The sequence below is a fragment of the Gavialis gangeticus genome, unplaced genomic scaffold, assembly GCF_001723915.1.
Source record: "Gavialis gangeticus isolate Ggan-Ray unplaced genomic scaffold, GavGan_comp1, whole genome shotgun sequence".
Taxonomy (NCBI): domain Eukaryota; kingdom Metazoa; phylum Chordata; order Crocodylia; family Gavialidae; genus Gavialis; species Gavialis gangeticus.
The window spans coordinates 1,758,275-1,778,656 of record NW_017729029.1 but is presented as its reverse complement, the minus strand read 5'-3'; the positions used below and the strand labels follow the sequence as shown (position 1 = coordinate 1,778,656).

The window sequence follows — 20,382 nt, the reverse complement described above, 5'->3', positions numbered from 1 at the left end:
GTACATAGAGCCTGACTGTCATGTACAGGAAGATCCCTTTTGCTCTCCTGTGGCAGGATAAAGGTCATTAATGCAGATGAGAATCGGACCTGAGGGGTGATTTTCCCCTTACATACAGCAGCTTATACTAGTGTCATTCCATTGTCTTCATTGTAGTTGCTCCTGTTTACATCAGTGTATGCAAAGGGAGAATTTGGCTCGTCTTACTACTAAAGATCTTGCTGCTTCCACAGCACTGTCTGTAGAGCAGTAGTTCTCAACCTTTTTAGACCCGCAGCACCCTCCTTTGGCTTGAAGCACCCCTTGGAAAATGCCAGCTCTTTTGCTCATTTTTTTTGGCTACAGAAAGGTAGGAAATAGTTTTTCTGTGGCAGAGAACTCAGAAAGATTACAGCAGGTCAGAATCTTCTTGACACCATAGCTTCCTATTTGAAATCCCTGGCTTTATCTTGTAAACCGTGTTTCACACTTAACAGTGCTAATATTGTGTGGCACCCAGCAGCTCCTCTGAAAGGATTTCAAAGCCCCTCAGCGTCCTGGGGTACCCGAGCTGAGAATCACTGCTGTAGATACCAGTTATTTATCTTAGTCACGTCTTTTGCCAACCTGTAGGGACAATTCCAATAAAACAGCCACCAAATATGTCCACTGTTAACACAACCCCCCACTCTGCCTCCTCTATTTTAGAAGAACCCAGGATAAACAGACAGGCCCTTGCAAAATTTTATGAAGGTCAACAACATTGGGCACCCCGGACCACAACAAGGAACATGTCCCATAGTCTAGATCTGTGCGCTAAGAGTATCTTGCTCTTAGACCCAGATCTGCAGCTTGGGAAACGATCAGCTTAATCATCAAAGCATCAAGGCACAAAGGCAGGTCTGTAAGATACCCAAGACCTGAATCCTTATCATGAACATCTTTCCAGATGGGGAAGACTATATAAACCTGGAACATAGGACAAGAGCTATGTCCATACCAAACTTCCACATGAGTAGACTTTAAGACAACTGCCTTCACATCACTGAATAGATACGTGGTATAAATGTTCTGTTCAAAGACTGCTAACGCTACAATTATTTTTATTATTTTAAACAGCTTGCTTGTCCTGATATGTCATTTTATTGGCTTCCTACACAGTTGGAACACCAGAATACTATGTGTAGTTACACTTTCCTGATGATTAATCACTGAAATTTGAAAGTGTTAATTTTTTCTCAATTCCTACCTTCCCAATCCATAGTCCTGATGGGCAGTGTAGTGTGTACATTAACCGTGAGTATGGACAGATACATTATACTGAATTAAAATTGCAGAGACTCACAGCATGTCAGCAGGTGGGTAGTAATTATTCAGCATGTCTGCTGCTGTCCTGGGGCAAGTGGAAGCCAGACTGTGTGGGTCCCTGTTTCATTTGGGAGTTGGCAATGTCAGTGTAGTTTTCACTGGCCGCAGGATAGGAGCAGATGCACAAAATAGTGACTGAAGAGTAGCTGACATGCAGTAAGTGTTTCTTTCTTCCTTTTAACTCAGCATAATTTATTCATCTGCCCATGCCCTTAGGATTTTCCATACCCAACCTCTGTGACTTACGGTGGAAGTCAGTCCCTTTATTTTGGCCATGCTAAGGCCACATCCTTTTCCATCTTCCTCCTCCCCCTAATTTTAAACACACCGTCATCCTCTTCCCTCCAAGCAACATCCTCTCCAGAAGATCAAGGCCACCAGTGCTATCATTGGCGTATGCTTTACCTGACCAGGAAGAATCACCAGCTTCCTTTACGCGCCACTGCAGGCTCCTCTGCCATGAAGGGAAATCCTGCCCAAATGTATTTTGATATCCATTTAAAAAAACAGGGTTATTTCAAAGCTAATTTATGTCTTATTATTTTACATCCTTTTCCTCATCAAGATCCAAAATGTCCGGGGAATGTGGATCTCCAAAGCAATGACTGGGACATCAAGACCATTACCAGCTCATTGAAATTCTACCTCAGGTAGCTTCATGGGTTTCTGTCTGGTTGAGACTGCCCAGGGCAGGCGAGAGAGGTGGTAACTAATTACTAGCCTAAGTCAGGGGCTCAGCAAACTGCAGTATACTTTAAATTTGTTTCGAAGCAGTCTCCTTCTCTTTTCTCTGTAAATAATATTGTAACATCAAGCATTTTTCATATTCAAAATGCTCTAGAGACATTATCCACTCGCTGTGCTCCCCACTCATGTTACTAGAGTCAGTGTCCAAACGTCTCTTAATAGGCAGGGGAAAATCATGGCCCATGACAGAAAAATTGTCATGTGGAAAGTTGGTGGCAGAGCTGGAATGGGAATTCAGGATTTCCTTATTCCCAACCCTTGCCCTGGTCACTAAGGCACAGTCTGTTTTCTGCCTCGGGGAGGAGCCAGGTGGATGAATATATCAAAAGAAAGCTAACTTCAATAGCAGGAGAGTGCTCCCATTTTACTAAGAAAAACCATTGTGGGGAGGGTGATAGAAAAACACCAGAACGCTTTGAGCAAGGAACGTAGCTTTTGTGTTTGTCTGTTTGAAAAGTGCATCTGTTGTAAAAACCCTAGACACAGTAGAGCATAACCCATAGGGGTCAGGAAAGGAAAGCGAGCTGGACCTCGGGAGTCATTGGTACTGGAGAGCACAATGAGATTATACCTGCTGCTGCTGCTTCTGCAGTAATGAGATCAGAATCACAGCTGCTCCCTAGCTCCTGGAGGAATTCAGTATTCTTTCTCTTTGTTTCAGGAACCTGTCTGAGCCCGTCATGACATACAAGCTCCATAAAGAGCTGGTCTTGGCTGCCAGTAAGTCCCAGCAGCTTCCCTCCTGCTTGTCTTGTCCCTACTTTTCAGCATTCTCTCTGAATCAAAGTACTGCATCTCCCTATCCCTCTGTCTCTGTCTCTGTCTCTCTCTCATAACGAGAGAAAATGCTGAGTGTTTTGCACATGGCGTTCTAGCCCAGGTAGAAGTGTTTTAGACAAGTTGCAGAACCTGTGGTGGGTGTCTTTTTTTTTTCTTCACATGTGCCCTTGTACTATATGGGAACCAGTGAGGGCCACAGCCAGTGCAGCAGCCACATCCATTTAGGAACTGATAGGGATGGGAAATCCTGTGATTTGGCCTCTGGGATACTGGGTCTTGAGACTGCCTCTGCGCCTTGCTCATCAGCAAGTGACACTTTGTTTCAGTACTTCAGGGAGCTGAGGGATCGTGAGGGTACGGCATTTTGCAGGATCACTACGTATTGGAGCACGTTCTCCGTGGGTCAGTTGACATCACTTCACTAGGGTACACTGACCTACACCATGTGGGGATCTGGCTCACTGTATTTAGGCAGCAGAGCCTTGCCTCTGCTTCTTCTGGTTTCTTAATTGGTTTGAAGGGAAGCACTCCTAAAAGGAAGGACACCCTTTCTTCCCCTCATGCCAGTCACCTCTCAGCATGCTTCCCTGTGTCTAGGTTTAGATCTCTTCAGCCACTCTCAAGGTGGGTCTGAGAGCCAAAGGATATTTTTAAAGTACTCTAACAGCAGTTTTGTCCTCACAATTGATTCTGTGGACAAGTTTTTTAATAGTTAATAGATACAGGAGGTGACAAATGTTTGTGGCCACAACAGCTCACACATCCCTTGTTGGCACTGGAATTTATCCTGGGATGGTGAATTCAAAAGACCTGCTAGTGTGTGAAATGCATTTTTCTGCTGGGGCTTGTAGTACTAAGTCACAGACCCGGCTGGCAAAGGTCAGGCAAATTACATGGGTATGCTAACAGGACACAATCTGAGCATCATGTTTATTTTTTAATGGGTAAATAGGGACATAAGATGTCAGGCACTTGCAGCCAGGCAGCTGCTCAGATGTCCTCTTTGGCAAAGCAAGTTTTTCAGAGATGCTGATCCCATGGTACCTTTGAATACCTGAAATGTATTTTCCTGATGGAGCTGTTAGCGTTCACAAAGATCAGCAAACCACATGTGTGTGCTAACAGTGCCTAATTAAAGTAGAGATGCATTTCAAGCAACTGCTTTTCCTCAGTCTGCTAGAATATCTCTTTGCAAGTAAAGCGAAATGGTTTTAAAGTAGTTGTTTAAATTAGTCCCCTAATTGCACTTGGAGCAGGAGTGCAGAGCCAGTGACCTTGGTCTTGTGATTACTTAGCTGTCTTTCTTGACAAAAAGAAAAGCAACTGTTTGAAAAGGGTACTGCAGATGGGAAACAATCTAGGTTAAACCGTGCTGAGCACCTGCAGCTCTGTTTGGAATCTCTGGAACTGCAAGGGCTCAGCGTCTCCTTGGGTTTGGCTCTTGGAGGATGAATAATGTTCTTCTTCCTGCCACCAAAAGAATTTTTTTCTCTTCCAACTGATTATGTTCAGGCCCAAAATGTATTAGTAGTTTTAGCTGTGATTAAACCAATAATGGCTGGGTGGGCAGAAAAAAAAAATAACCCTCTCATCTTCCTCCATCAGAAACCTCAGCTGCTACATGAAGCTTTCCAGCTGTAAAAATCACACATCCTTCTTTTTACATTGAGTATTTTATTGATCCATACTGGCTTGTGCCCTTTAGAGTGTAAGCAGTGTGGGGCAGGGACTCTGTATTTCACCCACCACATTTACCCTAAGTACAGTACTGTGTTGATCTGTGCTAATAACAGCCTCAGCAGAGAGGCCATAAAAATGAGCTGTCCTTTGCTCCTGGCACTGATTTTGCTAGGTGATGATTGAGATAGCATGGGTAACTGTGAGGAAAACTCTGTTGTGCCATTTCTATCCATGCAACACATTTCATTGGCACTAATTCAGATATAAAATACAGCCCTGAGCATATTTTTAAGCTTGATTTCTTCTCTTTCCACTTCATTTTGTTTCTCACAATGCATAATTTCACACTCCTGGTGATTACATCCATTTGCTTTGATAAGCTGCCCCCTCCCCCCTGTCTTCTAAGAAAACAGCACCCACGGATTTGCTTTGAGGAACAGGCAAACATTTCTGTCTTGTTTCTTTCCAGAGTCTGAGAATCTGGATTACAGGCTGGGAGCCATTCACTCGCTAGTTTATAAACTACCTGACAAGAACAGAGAGATGTTGGAACTCCTCATACGACACCTGGTCAAGTAAGCAGAATCCAGTACATCTTTCTGTTAAGCCACAGTGATAATTATGTAGCCAGAGAAACAAGCCTGTTTCTCTGTAAATTTAATTAAGCCTGGTGAACCACTGCACACCAGGGAACTCAGAGCACTTAGGCTGCATAAATTGTCTAGCTCTCTTTTCACTGCCATTTGATCAGGGTAAGTGTTATTTACTTTCCTACCTGCCACTTTTGCCCAATGGCCACTTTGTGACAAGCAGCAAGTTAAAGATAACATGGTCCAAGATACCAGAACATGACATCTATGGACTGGTCAGCCTGGCTAGAAAGAAGGTTTGTTTGAGATTTGGGACTGGTTTTCAGACCCTGGTTTTCTAGGACTGGAGGTTAGTGCTGGATGTGCTGTCGATGTGTTTGCTAGCTTTGTGCTCCTGCAAGGACTATAGTAGATTTTCAAAGCTGGGCTTCAGTCGGTAATAGACATACTTGACAGAGGAATTAACATCTGGAATGGAAGGATGTGTTTTGGCCATCCCATCTGGGAAAAGCCACTTCCCAAATGGGACTTTTGCAGAAGAAAACAAAGCTGCTTTGGTCTTGTAGTCACAAGGGGTGATGTTCATTTTGGTGCCATTTGATTCTTCCCCTTCTGTTTCACAGGCAGGAAAGCTGGCTATGTGGTCTTGGTTTGGACCTACCTCTAGTTCTTGAGAGAGATGTTATTTTTTAAAAACCCCTCCCTAATTTGGAGTCACCACTTAAAAAAATCTGACAGAACCCGTTACAAGTCCTAGTTGTGGTGTTTCAAACACTGGGTTGTGGCCTAACCTCCACTAAACCTATGCTGGCAGAAAGCCTTTCATACCAACAGGAACTAGATGACAGGAAGCAAACTCATTTGTGATTTCTCTACTCCCCACTCCCAAAGCTCTGGCTCCCATTCCAGATCCAAAATATGTGGTTTCTACCTAGCTTAGTTTATAAATCATTCACCGGTCAGTTTTTCTCAGTGGGACTGCATGTGCTGCAGAAGTCTAAGGGCTGCTAAATAAACAAAACTGTTTTTTGAAACCACAGAAAGAGCTTGCCTAGAGATCTCTCTGAAATCATCCAGAGGTGCTATGGTGGATGAATATATCAGAGGTGCTATGCTCGTATACAGTCCTTCTTTGCTGTAAAAAACCAAAATAAAATACTATTCCTCATGCCTGCCTGGGATGAATAAAGTATTCCCAGCCAAAGGTTTCACTCAATGTGTGTGTAGCACGGAGGGTTTTGGATCCCAGAGGGTTATAAGAGGAGCTGGAGTTTCAAAGAGATCAAATAACAACAGTGCCAGCACGTTGTACCCTCAAATGGCCTGTGCAGCCAAAGAATGTACTCGTCATAGCCAGATACTTGTTTTATGGCCAACTTAACAATGCTAGGTAACAAGTCTGCTGCAGCAATACAGAGGAAATGGAATGAATTAGTCCTGCTGTTTTTAAACGGCTTTTAGCATGCTCTTTTCTAATCCTCTCTCTTTCTGGTTTTTTTTTTTTTTTTTTTTTTTTTCTTTCCTTCCATCAGCGTGTGTGAACACAGCAGAGAGAATTTAATGTCACCATCTAACATGGGGGTGATATTCGGCCCCACTCTCATGCGGGCTCAGGAGGACACCGTAGCCGCAATGATGAATATCAAATTCCAGAACATTGTGGTTGAGATCCTCATCGAGCACTTTGAAAAGGTATGGGGCCAGCCCTCAAGAACTTGCCTCCAAAGCTCACTTCTGCACCATCAAGTCCCATGTGTATTTTTGCCCTCTCTAGTTTGGAGCATTGGCCTCTTTTGTTGGATTCTCCACATGGTTTTTCACTGTGCTGTTTAGAAATCCAACAAGGGGGAAGCAGAAATTGTAGCAATTACATGTTCTTCACTGTTTTGTTAAATGACTTGCCCAAGTCTTGGGGGGAAAAAATCACTGCCTTCATGAAATCAGAGAGACCCTTCCCCATTTGGGAATCTTATTCCATAACTGTACATGAAAGGAGTTTTATACCTTCCGCTAAACCAATAATTGGCTGAGAACGAACCCATACTAGAAGAATGACTGGTCCCATCTGGCATGGTCTAGAATGGGGCTGTTTGTGGGAGGCTTCAGCATATAACCAGCATTTTTGTTCTGTATCAAGTGGAATGGTTTGCGCTATGGTAGCCCATCCAGGTGTCGGTTTCCAGAGTGGAAGTGGTAGAGACCACAGGATGCTGACGAAGTGTTAGAAAAGTGTTTGGGTCACTACTAAATCGTGGAGGCACTGACACAGCAGGGCCATTTTGAGTTTGCGCTAAGATTTTCCTTTTTATGGTAACTTTATTTAATATTCGTACTGGAGTAGTGCCTAGCAGGCCCATTTGTGCTTGGATCCACATTGTGACAGGTGCTAGCTATGTACATATCTATTCACATGTGACTAGCAACAAACTGGTGTTATTCATGGTTTTCTGTGTCATGACTGAATGTTCAGCATTGCACTACCTTAATTCTTAGTCTGTCGCTCACAGTTTGTGGTAGAAAGGAACTGCTTGGGATTTTGGAGGCTGATTTGGAAGAGAATGATTGCATTCTGTGGTAATATGTGAAAAGTTAGGGTCAGAGATAGGATTAAATGAATCCACAGGGCATTTTGAGTACTTAAGGACATTTTTTTTTTTGGATTCAGAAATTGAGCAGAAGCCTATGAAAGCAATTTCCTTGCAGTTCATTGACATCCCTTCCAAGGAATCTCTCACAGCCAAGTAGACGCTCAAGTTAGGATGTTCAGATTTTATGCTAGAGCATGTACTTTCTTTTTTCCTTAATGTAGTAGAGGATGCAGGCCCATGTTATGGCTGGTAGAGGGAAGCCAGGACAAATGTATAATTATTCTGCCACCCATGAGATTCAGAATTAAATCTTTAATTAAGCCAGTCCTCTCATTGCTTACCTTTAATTCTTTCAATTATAAGGTTCAGTTGTAACATTTTATTAGATTGGGCTTGTTAAGTGGAACTTCAGAGTCTAAAATGTCTTCAGCTCACTCATAAGCAAACATTTCAAATGAATCTGGAAAAGGATTGATTTATTATTTATAGGGTGCATTATGAAGGCGTTAACGAGAAGGAAATTGTTCGCTGAGTCTCCATGAGTAATCATTGCTTCAACAGTTTAAATGTGAATGCCACGGCTAAATTAAAAACTTGATCTCCCTGGAAATATCTCCCACTCCTGTACAAACCTTTGTTTCTGAAGCTGCGATTAGGTCAATATCATTGTACCTTTTGCATTATTTAAATTTGATTTTCAGTTCAAAAAGCAGGAACTGAGCGGGGCTTGTGTTCACATCTCAGAAAGGTTTGCATTTTGGCACAGTTCTCAGAAGGAGCCAGAAGGCCGTTGCTACAATTGATGCTTTGTGGTAAGAGGTCTTCGTGGTTCTGCCAGTTCCACTCTTCCTCTGAAAGCCGAGAGTTGCTTTTCTGCAGAATGTTGTGGCCAAGAATGAAGATGTTGTTTCAGCAGGTTTTGTGAAACTTGTCTTGACTTTGATGCAGATAATCCTCACTATTTTAATGGGCCATTAACTGTTGCTATTAAATCAAGGACTGCTGTGTAACAGCACACTCTTTGGCACCTCGGCCAGAGGAACATTCTGGACCTTCAAATTCAAGAGTGGAGAAAATGTATCCCCATTTTGAAAGGACAGGACCAGGGGTGTTGGAGTCCATTAAGCATTAGCAGCTGCTTTGTGTCACCGGATTTCAAAGGCCAGCAGTACAAATGGAACAGATCTGAGTTTGGAAGAAGTTCCTGAATCCTTGCCCTTTTAGAGGGAGTTGTGTGTGCACATAGCTGCAGAACAGGGAATGTCGCCTGTGTGGCTTCCAAACAATATGAGATGGAAAAAGCAGGAGCACGTACCCAGACAGCATTCATAGCAAACTCACTGGACAGAGTTTGAGACGCTATTAACGCCCTTTGGGTTGGCTGCTGAAAGTACAGACCCTCAACTGCTCATGTGTTGGTCTCTCTCAGCATACAGAGAATCTGACTGCAGAAATGCCTGGCTCCTGTTACCACTATTATATGTTCTGCCTGGGCTTTGTGACAGAGAAGATTAAAAGGAAAGGAGCTGGAGAGCATTGCAGCATCTCATCCCACTTCTTGACTTCACAGAGTTATTCGGCTGAGAGTGACAAAAGTGTCTCGATTAAAACACATACAAGACATAGGATTCTGTTTACAGAAAATGACATGCATGATATTTTATAAAACAAAACACTACATTTACTTCTTTCTGAAGTCTGCCTGGATGAGACCCTGCCTTTCCCCCCACTGTAGTACCTGTGCAGAACAGGGGCCCACCTGCCTCCCCAGCCAGTGAGAGTCGTGTATCTCATGAGAGCACCACTCCTTCCCCAAGGCTGACTCATTTTCTGTTCTTCCTGCTGTCAGAGTTGCCAGTTCTGATATTTTATTGCAATTGGGATTCCAGTCCATGACTCGGGAACCCATTCCACACAGGCCGTCCCTTTTATAGTGTCTACTTGTTCAGGGCCCTATCCAACTTCTATTACTATCCGAAGGATAAAATCCATTAGCAGTTGGATTAACACCTCCATGTAGCAGTTTACATCTCCAAACTCCTGTCCAAAGTTCACTGCAATTCCTCTTCGACCGTAAAGAAAGCAACTGAATGAATGAGAGCAGCTAAATTAAGACCAACCCACATAAGTATTAAAGGCCAGATGCCCAGAATAAAATGGAATCAAATTAATTTGCTTTCAGTGGCTTCTACAAACATTTTCACCGAGATTATTTTATGATGCCCCCAGAAGAGTCTTGGATCTGAGGGTTGTTCAGGGCTAATTCCAAATAACGTGATGGTTTGTTTGGGTGCTTTTTGCAAAAGACTAAATTGGCTCTTGTCAGCAGCATGGAAAATATTTCTCTGCAACTGTCAGCTTCAAGGGATGGTTGATATGCCCTGCAGTTTTGTGCTAACACAGGTTTCATCCTTCAGTGGTTTGGGGGTTTTTTTCCCCTTTCATTTTCCTCGGCATAGCTAAGTGCTACATTTTAGTTTTTGAAGTGGGTGTGTGCAAAGATGCATAACAGGAAATCTGTCTAGAAGAAAGCCTCCACCATGAGACATAGCAGCATACAGTGAGGAATGCATCGCTTTCCCCAGTGCTGAGTTTCTACCAGACTTTAAGTACAGCAGAACTCTGTCGTTGTGGTGCTTTGATTGTACAAAGGCATAAGCAAACAGCTGGGGATTTCCTCAGCATAGGAGAATTTCTGAGTGCTGTAGAAGTCTCATAGCCAGCTCATCCACCACCCTGAGCTTGTCCCTGGTGTACCCATGGTTTTGGTAGCACGCATAAGAGGAAGAGACTATTTCCAAGGTATTGCTACGCTCACTGGCTCATCTACCAGGCACTTGAATTCAGTAGGCAAGCAACATAGTTTTAGAGCAACCCTAAGGCCTTTCTAAACTATGTTGGAGCAAGTGTAGAATTAGCCCCAAATTTACTGACCTGTAACAGCTTTTGTGTGTTCCCTCTAGTAATCTGCACCCAGCAACCCACCTGGATGCAGGTTAGGACTGGGCCCCCAAGGGTATACTGTAAGATGCATTTTCTGTAGGTAGTTCACACATTTTACTCTGCATTTAAGTTGCATGGCTTTGGGGTGTCCGCATTGGGAATGCTATATTCAAGACTCAAGCCTGAAGCATCAGGTGGGAAACATGCGCCTGGGGAAGCGAGGTGACAATTGCATCCCTGTTCTTAACCTAACACAACGAATAGGAAACACCTGTCTCTGCTGAAGAGAGAGTCAGTCAGAAATGACTGAACTCCTCATGGTTACGAGGCTGTTGAACAAAAGAGGCCAGATATTGCTGCTCATTCTCTCTGGAAAGAGTGTGCCTGGCTCCTGTGGAGCATCCCTAAAACACTGTTCTCTCTTCAGATTTAAATTGCATAGCTAACGATGACAATAATCAGTCTTTGTCATTAGCCCCTTCCTGTCCATTTCCAGTACTAAGCAGAGCCTCGCTACACTTCTCTGAGGTGGTGGAAATCACATATTCCAAATTTTACAGATGGGGAAACAGAAGCCCACTGAATTTCCCAGGTCACATTGCACATTGATGGCAAAGTCTGAAGTAGAATCCAGTTTTCTTGCTACCTCTTATTTGGTTGGGTTCACAAGTCCAGTCTTTTTCCCCCTTTGGAGTTCTCTGTCAATGTGTCCTGTAGGGGCCGAAAAAATCAGGTTGACTAATGGGGCTCACAGGAAACCCCAGAGGTTGTCATTCTGGCCTAGCACAGTGAGAATCGTTAAATAACTGAGCACAGGGATCAATTGAAATCATGTTCTTCTAAACCACTCTTCCTTGCAGATCTACTCTGGCCCGCCAGAGGACAATGCAGCTCCCCCAGTGCCTCCTCCCAGGGTAACCGCCCGTAGGCACAAGCCCATCACAATTTCCAAGCGCCCTTTGAGGGAAAGGCCTGTCTTCTTTGGTGGTTCTGTGGAAGAAAATGAAGGTCAGTACAGCTATTCACTAACACCGCATCCACCTGAAACCTCTTACATTGCACTTGCCAGTATCATGTCTAAGAACCCACCTTTCTGTTCCTTGCAAAAGAAGGCTTTGAAATGGTAGTAACAGTATTTCATTACCAAGGGCATGAGCATTTTGGCTGAGAAGCTCTGTTTGGTTTGCAGGGTTATTTGCCCTGGCAGAAAGCAAAGGAAATGCACCTCATTATATAGGCTGAACCAGCTTGCATTCTCGATGAACCTTCCTCTCTGGGGGCAGGGTTTTCTGATCATTTGCTGCCTCAGAGGTGTAAACCAAACACACAGTTTGCATGATTGAGAATCGTGATGAAATTGTGCAGATTCACAGGTAAAAGAGAAATGCCAATAAGCAAATAGATTTGAAAAATAAAAGCAGTGTCTTCTCTGGCACAGTATAGGAAATGCAAAGGTAATGCCAAGCACAGCTAAAATAAATAGATCAGTGTTTCATTTAAATCCTTGGATTGTATAGGCCAAAGCTTGGTTGCGGGGGATCTTATGATGGTGTCTAAATCACGGACCATCTCGTGGTCACTCAGGTGAGGTATCCCCCAGAACAGTATTTAAAGTAAGTAAACAATTGGTTGTTTGCAAGTCCCAATGAAAGCGTTTTCTGGTTCACATTCAGTTCTGCTCTTCAGTCATTTTTTCTTTTTTGTAAGGAGTTAGTAACTCAGAAGGACACACCCATCATGTTGCAGGGGCACCGTCAACTCTAAATCATGCTTCTGTCTGCAAATGTATTACCAGCTGCTGCTACAAATTGCTCCCGAGATCACTATCACTGAAAGAGATTAGAAGTATATTTTCTCTAGGGTTTTTTTTAAGTATATTTACTTTGTGCATTTGACCACACTTTGCACTAGATGCTGTATGTTTTTTGAGCATCTGTCCAACCTAAACATGCACTTAAGCATGTGCTTAACTTTAAGCACTTGAATAGTTCATAAAAGTCAGTACAAGCTGAGCTTGTACTTCAGTGCTTCCCTGGATGAGCAAGAATCAAGGTCAAGCTATCTATTGTATATCTATTATGCATGTTATCTATCATGTATTCATGCAGTCAACTAGGCAATGCCATTCTACATATAGAATTGTTCTACATAATTTTATCTATTCAGCTGCACTTCTCTTGTTTTGAAACTACTTCTTATAAATTCCTTTTTCCCCTAGTTTACAGCCCTCTATTCCTTTTAGGTATCTTTTTATTTACTTACGGAGTTAAGCATAACAATCCATGGTTTTATATGTTTTTTGTAGCTTAGGCTGTAGCTGCTTCTTTGCCAGACCCAAGGAAGGGCATTTTGTGCCCAAACCTTCTATAATATCTCTCCCAACTGTACAGTTGGCCCAATAAAAGATATCACCAAAAGCCCCTTTGCTGCTTGCACATTTCCTGGATCACCATGGCTGTAACAACAACCCAACTTGTCTGAATCAAAACAAATGTGTTCATGACTTGTTGGACTGTATGGCTAGTTTCATTATAGGGGCATTCATTTTTTGTGGGTTTTCGACACAGCAATAGAAAGAAGAAAGCTTTTGGAGGAATATGGAAATATCAGTCAATTCCCCGCCCCCCCCCAAATATAGAGAGATTTATGGGCAAGCTTTTTACTTCTACTTTTTGTTAATTGGCCAGGAACTCAGAGTTAACAGCATCCCTCTAAAAATCCCAGATTTTACACATGCATTGATCATTTCCATTCCTTACCTGCTAATAATGCTCAAGAGTAGTGAAACCAAACTTATGTTTAAATGTCACTTATTCTTCCCCACCGGCATAAGCCACTTACCGTTCATAATTCACTCAGCAGGGACAGTGAAAGCAAAGCAGTCAATTGTGCTTATTTCTTGCTGCTGTTATTACACGTACCATGAGCTTTATTTTGCAAAGCTAGTGAACACCTAGAGATTAACAAAAGCTGTGGGAGCTGAACAAGCACTTGTAAAAATCAGGTTCTGTGATTCACCTGGAATGCTTGTTCTTTTTGCCTTTTGGTTTCACAGGTGACAGCCATAACCAGACTCCTAATGGCACCATCATCTGTAACAGCACAGAAGCTCCCAAGCCACTTCATCGCAACCGAATGCCCATGCCACGAGCAGGGGAGGCTGATCCTGGGAGGCCTGGCTCAGACCACAAGCTGGAACAGTATCTGGAGGTGGATGTAGGGAAGCTGGTGTCCAAACTGCAGGATGGGGGATCTAAGGTTGCCAGCAAGGCTGCAAATGGTATGGTGACAGGCACTGCTGCTTTAAAGACCACCACTCTCCACACAAAGAGGCCTGCCCCCAGGCCTGTGATTTACAGCAAGGAGGGTAAGTTTTCTGCTTTGTAAGGTCTCCCACACAGAGAGATCACACCTGAAGTTGGATAGGACTGGCTCAGCTTGCTGTGCTGCAGAACTCATAATGGCATTGTGACAAAGACCCCTGAATACTGGCGTTCGAGAAACCTGTGGGTTCTCGGCAAAGGGAAATGCCAGTTTTCCCACTTGCACCTCTTTTCATGAAGTTCAGTGAAAGGGGACAAAAAAACAAGATATTTATAAGCCAGAGTGGATCAATGGATCTGAACCCTCCTCCTTTTGAGAATGTCCCAATTATGGACACTTTTTGGGTTGGGCCCATTTAATTTCAGACAGGCACATAAGCTCAGCCAGTTGCTTACTGCTGGAGGAGAGAAAACACTCTGGCCTTTATGTCAGAGGGTTAAGTAGCGTTGTTGCTACTGTAGCCTAGTGTTAGCCACAAGGCGTGGGCTGAGGCATAATGAAAAGTCACACCTCTATATCTGGAGATCCTGAAATCAAAATGCAGATCTGAAGGGAGAATATTCAGGGCCATGTCTGAGCAGGCATTGTAAAGGGAAAAAAAAAAGGGATGTGGGTCTCCTTGTTTGTAGTCACCCATGCAAAGTCGCCCATGTTCTTCTGGAACAGTCTTGCTATGTACAGGTAATTTTAGACATACGCATTTGCTGTTGATTGCTTATAAAATACTATTCCTCCTATAAGACTGTCATAAAAGCAGTGTTCTTTCTAATTCATCCCAGTGCTTGTTACATGCTTTCACACACCAGTAACGTTCACAGTCTTACATTTAGAAAGTCAAAAGTATGCTGTGTATTTGTGGGTTGTCTCCTGGGTGTAATCAAAAGGAAGAATAACAAAGCTTGGCTCCATAGCACTACCGAAAGGTTCATTTGGCTAATACCCCAATCTCATTTAAATCCATCAAATGAATATGAAGAGGAAATCAGCTTTTGGAATAACAGGATGGCTTTTACAGATGGCTGTGGGTGTACCTTACTCTTAATCAACATTGTTGATAGCAATTAGAGATGTTCTGTTACATCTGTATGAGACACTAATGAACCATTACTACACTATCGTTCCCTGTTTTGGTGTCCAAACTTTGAGGGAAAATGTTGGATAATTGGAACAAGTTTAGAAGAGAGCCACAGGACTGGTGAAAGCACTAAAAAAACATGACTTTTAGTGGAAGACTCAAGAAGCACAATCTATTCCTCTTATCAGAAAAAGGGTTAAGGATTCCAGGGTATAAATACCTACACAAGGAATAAAGGCTTGATAAAAGAAGGGCAAAGTTAGACTAGAAACACATTGTTAAATGTTTGCCAAGAGTTCATGGTGAACTCTCCATCACTGGAAATTTTTAAAGACAAGGTTGGACATTTTTCTAAAAGATGTGCTCTGTTCTGATTGGGAATTGATTTGGAGTCCCAGGGCTTGTTTTACGTAGGGGCAGAGATGAGATTTTTCTGTTGGCTTTATAAAATACCTCTTGAAAAAGCTGTGCTGGTGGAAGGTGAGAATGGAACTGTGTCTTAGATCAAGGAGGGGCCAAGTTCACAGAGATGAAGCAGCACAATTGAAATAGCATCTTTCCCCATGATACTCTGCTGGTGGTGGCCAGACCAGATGGTGATGACCAAACCAACGAACAGGGAATGGGGTGGAGAGGAGAAGCATGCCATGGCGGGTTCAAAGAATTAATGATGGCAATGTATGGATAGTTGGAGTTGGATAGTCAGCCAGCCATACCACGAAACTCAAAAAGAAAAGGAACTGGGAGAAGAGAATGAACAGAAAGCCAGAAGGAGGAAGGGAAGATGGATGAGGGAGAGGAAATATATAATCACTTCATAAAATAAAGGTTGAATATGCTTATGGACAAATAGAGACCCAGGGAGATCCTAAAAGGGAATTGTAACCAGCATTAGAATTGAACCCTCCCTCCCTGGGGCTGAAGGGCAGCGCTGCACCTTGTGATTAGTTTTCCCTCTCAAATGATGCAGTAATACTTGGAAACCAAATGTGTACAACCAGCTTGTCCTGAAATGGCAATGTCTAGCTCTGCCTGTGGTGGTAGATTCCCCAAATGCCCCTCGTCTCTTAACTAGCCTGAACGCTTTGCCTCTTCATAATCCTTTGCTGCCACTGTAGACAATGTTTGTAACCTTCAACCTTTCAGGTGATTATGACAGCTTTACTAAAGCACGATCCCATGGAGACAAGCCAGTGATCACACGTCCTCCAGTGAGACCCCCTGACCCTCCCTGCCGAGCCCCCACACCCCAGAAGCTGGAGCAGAAGCCAGAGCTAATAGCAGGAGGAGCAGAGGAAATGCCATCATCTGTGTAAGTAGGAAATCTGTCAGGGCTGTACAGACACCCCTGAATGAACAGGTCAGCAAGAGGCAACTCTTCGCAGCCAAGGGATTTGGGAAGCGTTCACTGGGAATGAGACTCAGCCTGGAAGACCAAACTAGCAGTAGCTGCTGCATTCCATCAGTATTTAAAAAAGGAAGAGGAGAGAGAATAAAACTAGACCTATAGTAGTGGTACAACAAAACCACAAACCTTTTCTGCTGTGGTCCTAGAACTCGACTTGCCAGCATCTTCTGTATTGCGGTTGCTAGCTGCTGGCAGCTGGTCAAGCCACACTGGAGAATGAAACTTCCAAGAAGGAACCAGGCTGTCTTGGATTTGTTCCAAGCAAAACTGGAGGAAGGTTTAGCACTAATTACCCTGGGTCCCCACTCAAATTTCACTCAGTTCTTGGTTAGACAAAATTCCACTAGAGCAAATGGGAGAGTGCCTGAGTAAAAGATGTCTGGATTTCACACACCATAGTAAGAATAACAAGATGGCTTTTAAGAAGAACAGTAAGAGTTTGTTTTGGAGATGGATGTCTAGGCATTGCTGACAAAGACCTTACTCCTTGCTGCTGGTGCTGTAAAACAGTAATGGAGTATAAACTTCTCATTTCTATGTCATCCTGTGCTGGACCATTTCATCAGGGTAGCAGACATTAGTGACAGCTGGTTGCTTAATAGTCTCTCATCATTTACTTCAAGGTTGGCATTTTTTCCCCTCCAGAGCTTTGATTTAAGGCCCCACGCACTGCACCAAGGATGAAATGTACTAATTAGACATCATTTGTCACCAAATTGTATTTTTAAATGCCACAAAGCATTTAAAAATATCTGAGCAACAAGGGATGTGATCCCAAATTTTCATAGGAGAGCGAGGGCGGGTGTCAGTGTCCTGCAATGAAGCACACTCCAAACCCTCTGTGCTCAGTGCACTGATAACGTTACACTCTGTGCAGATGCAGCATTTCTAGTAAAGCCATGCTTTATTTGGGAAATAACTTTTCAGTAAAGCAGAGTTATGCAGTTGGTCCAAATCTCCTTGCTCAAGTGAACCTCCTGTTGGTAATCATGCCCGAGTAACAGTAACAGGCCACACTTACTGTCCTTAATCACTTGCTGTGATTTCTCTCTTCATAATTGATTTGAACCCAGGTCTGAAGTAAACACAATGGAGATAAATCATGCCAATTAAAGACATAGGGGTAAGTTTTTTAAGCCAGCTGGTTGGGCTTTGAATTGGGTAGCCAAGTGACAGACAGCAAAGCATCCTTGATGGTAGCATGGGTTCAGAACTGTCAGAGGCAAGAGCAAGGCAAGAGGTGTGAGAGCAGGCGGATTGTCAGTTAGAAGGGCCCTGATCATCCTCGCTGTGCTCCTGTAGTACCCTCTCGCCCTGCCTTGCTCTAAATCACTCCCTGACACACATACTGTGTCAACAAATAGGTGCCTTGTGCTGGGTAAATGTAAAAAAAAACCTTTCTGGTTTTGTCTGCAGAGTGGCCTCCAGAACCAAGTTCTTTGAGACTGCTTCCCAGAGGACAAGCAGGTAAGAGGTGCATGGAACTTAAACTTTTCGTGTGAACGCACACATGAACAAGAGTCTGCACTCAACATAGAGGGCACTGCCACAGCAAGCTGGAAAGGCCCTCTGGTTCTTCTCTGAGCATGTGTGTTTTATAGAGATAACAAAGAGGTTCCAACCAGAACAGTGGATTCAAACAGGGGAAGCTGTGGGGTCTGCAAAATCCAGACCTGGACTGAATGATTAGCTTGAGCAGGTGTGCTAACAAATACTTCTGTGGGTTTGTACGCTGTTGTGTGTTCAATTCTGAAAGTGTGTATAGGATGCTATTCACCCTATACTCACTGCTTGAGAAGCTTACAATCATGGTATATAATAGATGAGAAAATCCTGTTGGATCATTGGGTCTTTCCTTTTTGCCTGGATAGAGGGTAGTCTTCTAATACAGAAATAACTATTAAACTGATGTGTCACATGATCTATCTGCAGGTCACAACATTACCATTATTTAGCCCAGTGTAATGAAGCAGTGGGTTTGGAGACAGCTTCAGATTATCTGGGTCAGCTGAGATGGCAGGGGTTTGAAGTAGGCACAGTGAAGTTTATTTGTTGTAATCAAATTTAATTTTGTAGCCTCCACTTTTCACTCTTGGAGATTACCAACATATTCCAATAGCACCCTAAGGTCTGTGTACGGCTTTGAGAAGGTGATAGATGTTGTCTCTCTTTTAGAGCATGTAACAATTTCCTCACCGAGGGTGCTGAGCAGTACATCACTGAGCTGGCTGGCTATGGAGTTCTTTCCTTTAGATGCATACACTTGAGTTTAGGCTTATTTATTAAATTAATTTGTTTTCTCTCCTTTTTCCCTGTTTATTCACAGCTCCTCATCACCTCAAGGCAGACTCCCAAATGATGAGAGCTGAGGTTAACGGTACGTTTCTGTCACAAAAAAACCCCCTAGAGCACAGTTTGAACCAAGGTTTGCACCCCAGTGGGTTGGGTGGTGAGGAAGACAGCGGAGGTAGTTGGGAATCTTGGAAGAAGAAAGACTGACTGACAGCAGCCTTTCTTCCCCTCATCCAGCAGAGGAGCTTGGAGGAGAGGTGATGACTGGAGGGGGCCCATTCCCCCTCTGCTCTGGTAGCAGTGTAGCGGGGCAAGATGCTTCAGCACCTCTGGGCACCTATACATGTGATGGCATGTCGGCACTGTTGGCACCTGGCCTAGGATTTTGTGGGCAAGGCAACCCACTGTTCTTTTGGATTAGGTGGTGATAAGGGGGCAGAGGGGGTGTCTATACATGTGGTCTGGGGTAGGTGGGGTGGTGCATTAATTAGAGCAGCTCTCAGAGACGCTCTAATTAAAGCACCCACAGTGTCATGTGTATTCGGTGTCCCTGCATTTCAAAATGGTGGCATGGGTGCTTTAACTAAAGCTTGTCAAATGGGCTTTAATTAAAATGTGCCTGCTGCCAGTTTTGAAGCGTGGGATGCTGAATACGCATGACGCTGGAGGCGCTTTAAATAGAGCAGCCCTGAGAGCTCCTCTGTTTAAAGTGCCACCCCATCCACCCTGGAGGACATGTATATAGGCACCCTCTCTGCCCCCCTTATCACCATTTAATCCACATGAACAGTGAGTTGCTTTGCCCACAAAGTCCTAGGTCAGGTGCAGACAATGCTGAAGGCTGGGGTGCTGAGGTCTGGCCTAGGTTTAGGCCTGACCACAATGACTAGATGATTGATATATTTTTGCCAGAGCAGGTTGTTCCTTGCCATTGCTTTTTTGTTGTTGTTGGCTTTACTCACATGATTGCTTTCTTCTTTCAGACATTTCACTAACCAATCCTGGCTGGTTCCAGGTAGTTCTCCCAGCATCTGAAATGGCCTCTCCAACCACCCAGATGGTTTGAGCCTGCGTGATGTGGCCATGGAGAGCAGCTATCCCACCAGACACTGACTTTGGGGCATACTATTATGAACAGTCCAGGGAGTTACAGGAGAGGGGGACAAAACAGCAGGAAGATCCAGACCTATTGTTTGTTAAATGAAATGTGCATCTTGAATTCTTTTTGCCACACACACCCCTGAGCTCCTGCATTAAGCAGTGAGTAAAGGATGCTTGTCATGTAGGGTGATAAATCTTAGGTTTGATGCTGACTAGTGGAAGGTGACCCAGTCTGCAGAGCTGGGCAGAGGATGACTGATATGTCCTAAAAGGAATAACAGAGAACTCTGGGTGTTGTCTGCACCCTGACCCTTTAACAGTTTTGCCCTGGAAGGACTTTCAGCTCAAATGGACTTGCAGCCAAAAAGCAAGCTACAGATTCGCAGAGCTTGAGTACCAGGACGGAGTGGTCTGAAGTTTGAACTGGACCATCTTATTGTCAGAAACTACTTGCTATGACGCACCATTTTCAAGAAAGCCTGTTTTCATTCCTGAGTCAGTTCTGTT

The 20,382-nt window shown here is 43.7% G+C and overlaps 1 protein-coding gene across 1 annotated transcript in view; it reads left to right on the top strand.

Annotated features, from left to right (window-relative positions):
* OPHN1 (oligophrenin 1) overlaps positions 1 to 20,382 on the top strand; it is a 129,961-nt gene that overhangs the window by 101,898 nt on the left and 7,681 nt on the right. Inside the window, exons 15-24 of the mRNA XM_019521097.1 lie at positions 1,913 to 1,997; positions 2,756 to 2,814; positions 5,024 to 5,129; positions 6,677 to 6,836; positions 11,536 to 11,683; positions 13,731 to 14,042; positions 16,221 to 16,386; positions 17,899 to 17,949; positions 18,809 to 18,859; positions 19,758 to 20,374. Coding sequence (XP_019376642.1) covers positions 1,913 to 1,997; positions 2,756 to 2,814; positions 5,024 to 5,129; positions 6,677 to 6,836; positions 11,536 to 11,683; positions 13,731 to 14,042; positions 16,221 to 16,386; positions 17,899 to 17,949; positions 18,809 to 18,851 — 1,130 coding nt within the window. The 3' untranslated portion in view covers positions 18,852 to 18,859; positions 19,758 to 20,374. The remainder of the gene's footprint in view (positions 1 to 1,912; positions 1,998 to 2,755; positions 2,815 to 5,023; positions 5,130 to 6,676; positions 6,837 to 11,535; positions 11,684 to 13,730; positions 14,043 to 16,220; positions 16,387 to 17,898; positions 17,950 to 18,808; positions 18,860 to 19,757; positions 20,375 to 20,382) is intronic.